At 44.1% G+C, this 10950-nt stretch overlaps 3 protein-coding genes across 3 annotated transcripts; 2 read left to right on the forward strand and 1 right to left on the reverse strand.

Annotated features, from left to right (window-relative positions):
- Positions 1–3928: 3928 nt before the first annotated feature.
- LOC102701445 (probable isoaspartyl peptidase/L-asparaginase 3) lies at positions 3929–7519 on the reverse strand. The gene is made up of 7 exons (XM_015836713.2): positions 7394–7519; positions 7104–7296; positions 6310–6374; positions 5754–6197; positions 5627–5685; positions 4973–5077; positions 3929–4601 (listed from the first exon to the last, which is right to left on the reverse strand). The coding sequence occupies exons 1-7, from the start codon at positions 7478–7480 to the stop codon at positions 4382–4384; spliced, it is 1173 nt and encodes a 390-aa protein (XP_015692199.1). The 5' UTR covers positions 7481–7519; the 3' UTR covers positions 3929–4381.
- Positions 7520–7563: 44 nt separating this feature from the next.
- Positions 7564–8296, forward strand: LOC107304135. Its single transcript, XM_040523102.1, has 2 exons — positions 7564–7897; positions 8013–8296. The coding sequence occupies exons 1-2, from the start codon at positions 7628–7630 to the stop codon at positions 8094–8096; spliced, it is 354 nt and encodes a 117-aa protein (XP_040379036.1). The 5' UTR covers positions 7564–7627; the 3' UTR covers positions 8097–8296.
- Positions 8297–8346: 50 nt separating this feature from the next.
- LOC102701723 (probable transcription factor MYB58) lies at positions 8347–10950 on the forward strand. Its single transcript, XM_015836712.2, has 3 exons — positions 8347–8942; positions 9547–9799; positions 9941–10950. The coding sequence occupies exons 1-3, from the start codon at positions 8347–8349 to the stop codon at positions 10481–10483; spliced, it is 1392 nt and encodes a 463-aa protein (XP_015692198.1). The 3' UTR covers positions 10484–10950.

Consider the following 10950-nt stretch of genomic DNA (forward strand, 5'->3'; position numbering starts at 1 on the left):
CAAAATAATTAAAAAAAACCTCAATAGAAACCAACGTGCTAATTAGACAAAAGTAACAAAATTAATGGCCCCACATGTCAATTGGTTCGCTCTATTTACCATGGTCTCTCTCATAGTCTCATGTCGGACAACATAGCGCCAGGGGAGTGGTGGATTCAGCGCCCACCCTCCCTAGCATGTGCTACGAGCTAATTCCACATTACAAGTCATCATAGACGCCAACTAGACCGCATGCCGACCTCGTCTATAACCTCCAATAGCTAGATCTATTCCTCACTTCGCTAGAGTCTAGTTGCTCCTAGATTATAACATGACCTAAGATGGTGATCGCTTCTAAATACAATGATTTATTTAGGTCGTCAGCTTCACAAACTCCACAGCTAGGTACTGTCGTGTCCCTTCTCATCTCCGCTCATCGCCATTGCTCCTTCATCGACCAAGTGGGAAGGAAATCTGAGAGGCTAACAATGCCCACCTTGTCTCCATCAGGATGTGTAGTCCTTGCCAACGTCATCAAGGGAGGTGGTTGTGTCCCAGATGAGGTCTTGCCTCGCCATGATATTAGTGAAGCTGACAGCTTGATGACAACAACCTCTCCTCTGATAGCACCCTTGTTCCTCATCCCTTGCCATTGGCCTCTCTTTTTGTCGGGAGATATGTGCAAAAGAGATAGAGGATGGGGGAGGGAGAGAAGAGAGGAGAAGAGAAGAGGGGAGAAGACAGAGGATGACATCTAGACCGCGTTCTGCTGCTCAGAGTTAACTTATTCTAGATTCTCTCGTTTTCTGTGTGTATGTTTCCTGAACTACTAAACGGTGTATTTTTTGTGAAAATTTTCTATAGGAAAGTTGTTTTAAAAATCATATTAATCTATTTTATATTTTTTATAATTAATAATTAATTAATCATGTAATAATCTATTACTACGTTCTTCACGCCAGATAACTAACCCCCATCCAAACTCCTCTTGAACGCGACCCTAGTTCCATAGTTTTTTCATGAGACTTGTATGTGCCACTATAACTTTTACTAATTAGACACCCACTCATATGTGGTTCTATTAGTATTTTTACTTTTTCTAGAGTCATGATTCATGAAAGGCCACGTGGTTTAAGAACAAGTCACCTAGCCAGATAGGCACCCATCAATCAAAACTGTTGTAGATACTACAAAGAGCTCAATTTATTATTTTAAAATATATTCTATATCTAGTTTTGTGGTTAGGAGACACGAATAAAACTTGACCCTATAGCTGAGGGACCTAAAATGGATTTATACCAGGCATATCTCTTCTTACAAATTAATTAAAACTACACACATTATTGAGGTTGGGCAGAAAAACCAAGCCATGAACTATTTAGGCCTCTTGGTGAAGAAGGTAAAAAGGCCCATATCACAAAGGCGAGTACTAACTCTGTTTTAAAATGTAAGACTATTTATTATTTGCTAGATTTATATGGATAATAATAAATTTAAACGCATCTTTATATACTTTTTGAGTGACACCTTGATATAATCATTTGAGACAGATAAAAACTTCCTTTCTCTTGAAATTTTATTCGTGGGCTCCGTCACTCTAGGCGTGCTGATGAGTTTTTTGTGTGGGACAAAAGTTAACTACGTAGTACTACCTCTCTCACAAAAACTTCATTTTTCGATTTTTGACAACGTTTAACTATTCGTTTTATTTAAAAATTTTTAGAAAAACTTAAAAAAATTAGTCACGTGTAAAATAGCATTCGTATTTTATTATTTAACAGTAATAAAAATATTAGTCACAACAAATTCCAAACAAAACAAAGAGACATATGTTGTATCGAAAACTAAAAAATAAACTTATTTTATAACGGACGAGGAGGTACGTTTTACACCTCATACACTTCGACTGTGAATCAGAAAGTACAAGCAGAAACCGGCGGAGACAGACGAAATGCTGTCCTAGGAAGCAAGGACTAGCGAATTTTCACCTTAACGCGCCTCCAGCACAGAAGGCACGCGCGCCGCCGCCGCTGGTCGGAGCACGCGCGTGCGCCACCTTCACACCATGAGGCTGACGGTGTGCAGCATCGCTACGCGGCTCCATCTCTCCGGCGACAGCAGCTGCCCCCGCCGCGTCGTGATGCATTCCTCCAGCTGCTGCAGCTTGGCGACCAGGAGGACCAGCCGCCGGCACGGCACGACGACGAGCGTCATTGGGATGACCCAGATCCCCAGCTCGAGTATCAGCATGCTGGCTAGCGGCGGCTGCTTGATTCCCTTGCTCTCTTGCCTCTCCTCCGCAAGGCCAAGGCCTGGTTAATTTGCTTGCTAGAGTGCGCCTTTTCTTTGCAGCGTTGCTGCTTCCCTCGCAACTCGCAAAGCAAGTAGCAGGAGGGTTGCTTGCATCTAAACTTTTCTGACAAAAAAAATCACTTAATTTACTGTTTCCTCTAATTATTTCCGTAGCGTCTACTATAATTATTTCCGTAGGCCCATTGACATTGTCATGACTTATCACATCACAATGATTGTGCGATGGCATCCTGTAGTAGGCTAGTCATACGAGTACCTTTTGCATTTATTTATTTCCGTGGAAATTCTTATCCAACAGGGTAGCTCTCCTTGTCGAGAAGTATCTTTATCACAACATGTGAATTTATCTATAAAAATTGTGAAGCTAGAATTTAAAAGTATAATTAGATTTGAAATATATCTTTTGCTTATATTTATAAATGCAATTATAATTTATATAAACTTTATTGATCATTTTTTAACATCATAATTTATATCCATACATTTTCGCTTCTGCTTATGATTATAAGCCAAAATTTAAATTTCAACTTTAAATTTAAAGTTGTTTCAAGGGTTTTTTCACTGAAGTTTATTTTCAACATTGACTTTTAGATCACTAGGAACACATATATAAATTTTTTATTTAAAAATTATTTTTCGATTGCAAATACACCATCTGGTTTTTTCGTAAAAAGCTCAAACAATCACCATGTAACTTATTTCGATCCAACAATTCGTTTTTTTATTTAATGTGTTTTTTTCTAAGAGTGGACGTGACGAGTTATTTTCAACTTCTTTAAACTAGCAAAAAAAAATGTTTACTCGAAGAACATTGTACTCTGTTCTCTTCTCTTGCTTTTGTGGTTGAGTGTTAACCACAAAAAAAAAAATCCCAACGAATCCTCTTGCAACCTGACATGAGCGCACGATCTTCAGTAATACCCAAAGCTTGCCGAATTAATTGGCTTTCTCAGTCGCTGACAATATGCTAGATTGCTAAGCTTGCAATTTATAGTCGGCTTTGAATATGCAAGAATTATAAGAGCGATATGATGATTGTTAGAAACATCAATAATTTAATGTATCAAAAGAATATCCTAACTTTACAATCCATTCTCTTGTATGACTAAGGGGGTGTTTAGATGTCAAAAATTTTTGAAGGAGAGGTCACATTATCGCGTAAGGTTACACATTTAAAGTATTAAACGTAGTCTAATTACAAAATAAATTTCAGATTTCGCCTGGAAACCGTGAGACGAATCTTTTAAGTCTAATTAATCTATCATTAGAACATGTTGGTACTGTAGCACTTATGATTAATCATATACTAATTAGGCTCAAAAGATTCGTCTCACGATTTTTCTCATAACTGTGTAATTAGTTTTAATGTTCATGTATATTTAATGCTTTATTTAAGTGTTCAAAGATTCGATGGAATGTTTTTAGAAAAAGATTTTAAAACTAAACAGGGCCTTAACATTTGACATTGGGAGTACAGAGTACTAGGCAGACACGATCAGAATGAAAATAAACGAGTCCTCGTAACAGTGTAATTAGTTTTAATATTCATATATATTTAACACTTTATTTAGGTATTCAAAGATTCGATATAATATTTTTAGAAAAAAATTTTAGGAACTAAACATAGCCTTAACATTTGACATTGGGAGTACAGAGTACTAAGCAGACATGATGATAATGAAAATAAACGAGAGAAACAGGAGGTAGGAGGACCAAGCAAAAGCAACAAAGGAGGCAACAAACTCTAGAGAATTTTGAAAACTACAAGCCTGCAATACCAGATAGACGGGCTTCCCTACTTTGAAGGCGACTCGAGTGCATGGTATTACTTGAACAGATTGTTGCAAGAAAAGTTGATCACATGTAATTCAAATTTCTCTTAAACAAGAGTCGGACGAGGTCATTAAGATTTAAGAATGAATTGAGTATCCAATCTGTGTATACAAGGACCATTTGCTGCGTTAGGAGTGGATGAAGAAAATTCTGGATTATGAGAAACATGACTTGGTGGTGAATGGAAATGGGGTATCCCCAATTCGAAAAATGCTGTGTTGGCGATGCGCCATATCTCTTTTATAATAAGCCCACGTTAAGGTGCTACAGTGATGACCTCCACATCCTGCATGCTAGAATTCCTGAGAGAATACTGGAATGTCCATCCATGGCATGCCCCGGCATGCACTCCTTTCTTGTTGATTGCAAATACAGCACCAACAAAATCCGGGTACTTGCGGGCAATTCTTAAGATAGCATCCATGGCAGCATTCCGAGGCTCCATCCCTTGTCGCATGCTCTCTATGACCTGGTAACTGCACCAAAATTATATAAGAAGATTAAATGGAGCATGAGACCATCAGAACTCAGTCTATCAATAAAAATACTATCGTCAGACTACATCCATGATGCAAGGGCCAATCTTTAGATCAGGATGGGAAAAGATTGTGATAGTTGAATAACAATAATATCATCATACCCTAGGATGCAAAAAAATCCACTGATATCGTAGAGAACAAAAAAAGGTTAGGTATATCTCATACAAAAAAAAATGAAATAATTTGCTAGTGATCACTGAAGTTATAGTCTAGTTTCTAAGCTCACGGCAAGCACACTTCTTTCAAGGAAGAAACTTTTAGAGGTGCCCAAATGTGTACTCCGTAATATTATTTTATTTTTCCATTACCATGGAAGGAAGCGCATCATAATATCACCATCACCAGTTGCTCCACATGCACCAACTTCATCATCAGCATATGCAGAAGATCCTGGTATTGGTGCATCACCTACCCTGGAACCAAATGATCAAATAGCAATTCCATCAGTGCTAAAAGTCATACTTGCTATTGAATTCATTTTGTAACCCAGTGTTCGGTACATAAATATGGTTGGACATAAACTTGGTCTAGTCACAATGCCAGGAGAAAAGAGTAGACCTGTTAGTCAGGCATATAAACCCCATCATTAAGAAGGCAATGAAATTTCTGGCTATACATTAGACTTTTTTTATTTTTTATGCAGGTATGCCAAAGATTACCCACAGCATTCACCAGTGACTTTTACATATATCAATATAGCATAAAAATACTAAGGAAATCTATTTCACTGTTGGAGTTGTAAGTCTTTTCATTAACGATGAAAAATCGAATTAGATGATAAAAATATATTATGCCAGAGTATTCAAATTAAAGTAGTGACTGCTTAATAAAAATTGTGACATGATAAATCATAAAACGAAACTACTCAAAAGCAGAAAAAAAGAGAGATAAACTTAAATAAATATAAAAGGGGTCATGGTTATTGGTAACACAAAAACACCAAAAGCAGCAAAAAGGCTAACCTTCCTGGAACTTTGAATGTAGCACCATTTGTCGATGTACCAACTGATACATGGCCCATCTTGACAAAGTCACTGTTGTTAGTTTCCCATGAACAGAAAGTCAATTTATTTTGGATGAGGTATATACCTTGTCAATCACAGCCATAGAGATTGTATCATGGTTGTGGCGATTAATGGATTTTAGATGGGGGTTCACTGGCTCCAGAAAATTATCATGTTCAAACAATCCTTGACAAATCTCCCCCTGTGTCCGTTTTAGCACATGTTTGACAGAGGCCTTAGACTCCCCTGATGGTACGTCAATAGGATGGTATGGGCCACAGTTACCAGCAGGAACAACATTTTTCCAAAAGTTGGGTTGACAATGGTTCTGTCTCCAAATTGTCCATTTCTCGATAGACTCTGGTGAGCTCAGGTCAGCTGGCCCTGCAAGTCCCATTGAAATTGCAAAGGATGTTGCCTTCTCCCCAACAAGAAGAGTATGTTCAGTATGGTCCATAACCAACTTTGCCGCCTTGATTCCATCCTTTATGTATCTCATGGCAGCGACAGCTCCAATTTCCATTGTGGTCTGCCAGTTTTCTTAAGCAAAAAGAATGCGACATGTTATACACCAAAAGTGTGCAACATAAACAGAAAAACATTCTATGGGCTATGGCATGAGTATCTAAAATAGCTGTTACCCCATCCATGATAAGAGCATCTAATGTAGTTTCACCATTCTCATCTGGGCTTCCGCCTGGGCCAACTGCACGATGTGTAAACCATTTTATACCAGTGCTATAGTTGCTTCATGAATCAGAATCACACTGAAAGTAACCAAATTGTTAAGCTGTAAGGTCCAAGGAGTTAAACCAAAAGAGGTTTTGCAAGTATTAAGGGATTTAGAACACTGAACAGTAGGACGAACTAGAAGTATTCTTAGAAAGAGATGGGGGAACCCTCAGTTCCATATTTTATTCAAAAGCGAAAAAAGACTACATAGTATTTATCATGTATAATACCATTTCACTGCAAATAATCATGTGCAAGATAACAGGAACTACACATAATATTGTCTTCATTATGTAAGACGAGAAAAATATTGTAAGAGGGTGACTTTGGTAGTTGGGTGAGATTGATGTTACATGTTTCAACCTTGATTACACATCTTCTGTCTGTTGCCTACAAATTGCTGTTCATCAGAATTGTTTCTTATCCGTCAAACATGGTTTATCTAATGGAAGTCAGGGGTGTAATTCCTCATTGGGGGGAAACGAAGCTCTTCTTAAAATTTGTTAACACAGTTTTTGAATTGACCCAGCCAATACGATATCAGCACTGAACACATTGCAACACCAGTGTTCCCAGTTAAGCTCACCAGCTCGGTGAGCTCCAATCATGGCTATGCCAGTATGCCACTACTGCCGCCACCAGTCCACACCCCAGCTCAAGCAAAGCCAAACCCGCCTGCACGAAGTGGTAATGACCAGCTGACCTGTGCCATCGCAGCGGAGCACCTCGCAGGCGGAGCAGCCGGCGACGACGGCATCCACGGCCGAACCAGCTGCGCCACTGGCCGACACCACTTCCCATGCCGCCCTGACCGCCTCCCGGAAAGGCCAAGTGCTCACCACCACCGGAAACACCCCTCCTCCTTCCTCCGCGCGCCCGCCATGATCAGCCGCTTCCTAGCCAATTCCCCCGACCCCCAAAAACCCCATCAATCACCACCCACATCCCAAATCCAAATAGCACAAGACCGAACCAAATCGAATCAACACTCACCAAGCACCCACCAAACCGTAGCAGTAGGAGCCCTAGGAGAAGCCGCGCGTAGCTCCTCCTTGACCTTCGATTTGGCGTAGCTCCCATGGAAGCTGCGATTTTGCGGCGGCTTTGCAGCAGTGAGCTCCGCGAGTCCAATATTATAGTGCGGATCTGGGTGTGCTGCCCCACATGTCAGTGCCCTGCCTGACTTGTTCCTCCTCCCACATGGGCTCCACATGTCAGTGAGATTTCATGCTGTTTAGGTTGTTTACTCACCCCGCAAATGCCCTAGTGGCGGCGGAGATGGATGACGGCGGCGGCCGCGGGGAGGAGGCGGAGAGGTGGCCGTGGTGGGCGGGGGCAAGCGCGGCGCAGGTGGCGGCGGGAGTGGCGTGGTTCCGGGGAGGCAGGGGCGGAACGGCGTTCGCGATGCCGTTCAAGGCGTTCGCCATCGCGACCCTCTTTGTCGGCGCCGGCGCCACCGCCGTCACCGCAGGAGTGCTCGCGGCGGGAGTCGGATCGGTAAGACGAGCCCCCCCCCCCCCCCGAAAGATCCCATCCCAGAGGCGACGAGTTGTACCATCGTGGTGGGGGGTACTAAATTCGCAGTGATGTTGTTTGTGTAATCGCATCGCAGGTGGACGAGATGAAGGTCGCGGGCGCGAGCATCCGGAGGTGGATGGGAGCTCCTCCTCGCCGAGTGGAGGGAGGAGACTCATGAGGCCAGCACGCCGCGAGTGCGTGTTCCACTGTATTGATGGATCCAAGCATTGTATGTGCTCTAGATTTTTGCTTAGTTTTTGGCTTCAAATCCGAGTCCCAAATTCTCAAATGTTGAAATGCCCCGTCTGTTTTGAACTGGATTACTGGAATGGAAAAGCAATAATCGCCTCGATACTTTGTTGCAAAAGTTCACACTTCATAGCCAAAAACCAGAGCTTGTTTGCTCTCGTCTCCCATGAGCTAATCTGATGGCGGCGGCAGCAAGCGAAACGACGGTTCCAACGAGAAAGAGCCTCTCCTCCCTTTGTGCACGAGGGCACGAGGCCCGTGGAATTCGGCGTTCGTGGTGGTGGTGGTGGTGGCGAGGCGGTTGCTTGCGAATTGCGATTTCGTGCTCGTGCGCCCCCTCGCGAATCAAACCCGGGCGTCCGATCCCCGCAGGACGCTCCCCGTCGCGCCACGCGCACCACTACGCCGGTTGCAGAGACACCCACAGAGAGGAAGCACGAAGCATCGTCATTCATCGCTCTCGCATAAGAACAACACACTGCCCTGCGCTCGCGTTCGCGTGCGTGGGGGCGGCGGCGGCGGCGGCTGAGGCAATGGCTCGAGCACCTGGTGGCGTCCGCCGGAGGAGCGCGAGGAGGGACGCGGCCGGCGGCGGCGGCGGAGACGCGGTGCGGAAGGGCCCCTGGACGGCGGAGGAGGACGAGGTGCTGCTGCAGCACGTGCGCGCGCACGGTCCCATGGACTGGAGCTCCATTCGATCCAAAGGCCTCTTGCCTCGCACCGGCAAGTCCTGCCGCCTCCGCTGGGTGAACAAGCTCAGGCCCAATCTCAAATCGTAAGCGCGAAACACCATTTCCTTTTCTCTCTTCGCCTCCCCGGCTCGATCAGTTCCCGCGCGCGTCCTTGATTTTTTTTGTTTCTGGTCAAGTTCTACGTGCGTTTGCAAGTCAGAGCGGCATTGCAGTATGCAATCAATTGCAGTGTTTTAGGTTCTCGCTGGCAATGGCGCCACTGATCTAGTAGTAGTGAGTGGTAGAGAGTAACATAAGTCATGTTAAAAGTGCTTGCTTCCTCTAACCTTGTAATGTGATTTTTGTTTAATTTTCTTTTTTGATATCGTCTTGCTGCTTCACTCTGGATATTCTGGTTCAATACAAATCATGCATATGAAGGGAAATGCTTCGTCTTTACCTGCAAAAAAGTTGAACTGGCTAGGTGAATTCTGCTTGTAAACCCACTACATGATAGTGATTAGTGTCCTAGTAAACTGTATCTATGCAGTATGTACTATTTTTGATCGATAGTGTGTGTAACACACTTGCACTGAATTGTTTTTCTCTGAAATGTTCCTACCTGCTTATCTTTGATCAACTAGTGGATAAAAATTTTCCTGTATGATTAAGCCACCTTTGAGTTTTTTCTTTTCGCCTTTCAAAAAGCGGTTGCAAGTTCTCTGCGGAGGAAGAGCGGGTGGTGATCGAGTTGCAGTCGCAGTTCGGGAACAAGTGGGCGAGGATCGCGACCTACTTGCAGGGCAGGACGGACAACGACGTAAAGAACTTCTGGAGTACTCGGCAGAAGCGGCTCGCCAGGCTCCTGCGCGCGCCCCTCCCTGCAAGATCCAACAAGCAGAACAGCAGCAAAGGCAAAGCGCCTTCATCATCTTCTCTCGAGTCCCCAACTGCGACCACGGTATGCATGTAAACTGCAAATTGCAGCTCTACTCTATTTGTGTACCTTCAGAGAGCTGGTGATCATCGTCTATGTTATGCATTTTCTGTGCTCAACTGTGAATCTGTGTTCCTTGATGGAAAACTTGCTGTGTTCTTGCAGTTTCATCAGGGCCCGGCCTGCCTGGACCAAGCTTCATTCGAGGGCAATTCGTTCGGCTGCCATTACTGCGAGGCTGCACCGTTCATGGAACACCAGAATGTCGCACGAGCCCCGTACGATCAGGCATGCTCTGGGTTCTTTGCTTTCGAGGGGGCACTGCCGCTGCAGTTTCTGGCACCTGCTGACGGCGAAGCGAGCTCATCCAATGCAGCTCATCAGTTGGCGCCACCGCTGCCATTCGACCCGCCTCTGTACCCTCTGGTCGAGCTCCCTGGCTGGACAGATAGATGTGTCGAGGCCGGCAATGGGTTCGTCGACGCCGGTGCCATGGATGACCTCGCCTACCAGGAGCTGCTTCCAATGGTGCAGGCTGCTCCGATGATGATGCCGTTCTTTGGCATGGAGTGTGCTCATGAAGCCATCAAGGGCGAGCCCCGCGACGCCTTCGGCGACCTGCCGCCGAACATGTTCGACGACAATCTTGATCAGCTGCCCTCGTCGCCGCCGTCGCCGCCGTCGCCGTCTGGCGGCGACGAATTCTGAAGTTGCATGTTTCTCGCTCGATGGACGAGGGACACAGTTGCGTGATTCTTTTTCTGGTTCCGCATTTCGATCTCTTGTTCTGTGACAAGCTGACGAGCAACAGCATTGCCTAGGATGGTACCTTGCCGCCTACATATATTGAACCTTCTAACGTGTCGAATCATGGCCTGTATTGGATGTGACATTGTTTCCAAGTCGATGCAGAATATGTAAGGTGTATATAAGTCATTATTACTACTACGTAAGTAGATTATTGTAGAACATTGTGATGATAACAAGTTAGCAACGATGGCGCATGGCCACTTGCTAATTGTTACAGTACTGCTCTAGAGTCAAGATTATGACATTAATTCAGTGAAGCATTCAGCAGGCACGCTGCTATCTCACATTGTTGCGACTTCACATGTCCCAATCCTCTCTATGGTCACTCTAGAGACTATCGTTTTTATCACATCTGTTAAAGCAAA

This window comes from Oryza brachyantha, chromosome 4 (genome assembly GCF_000231095.2).
Source record: "Oryza brachyantha chromosome 4, ObraRS2, whole genome shotgun sequence".
Taxonomy (NCBI): Eukaryota; Viridiplantae; Streptophyta; class Magnoliopsida; order Poales; family Poaceae; genus Oryza; species Oryza brachyantha.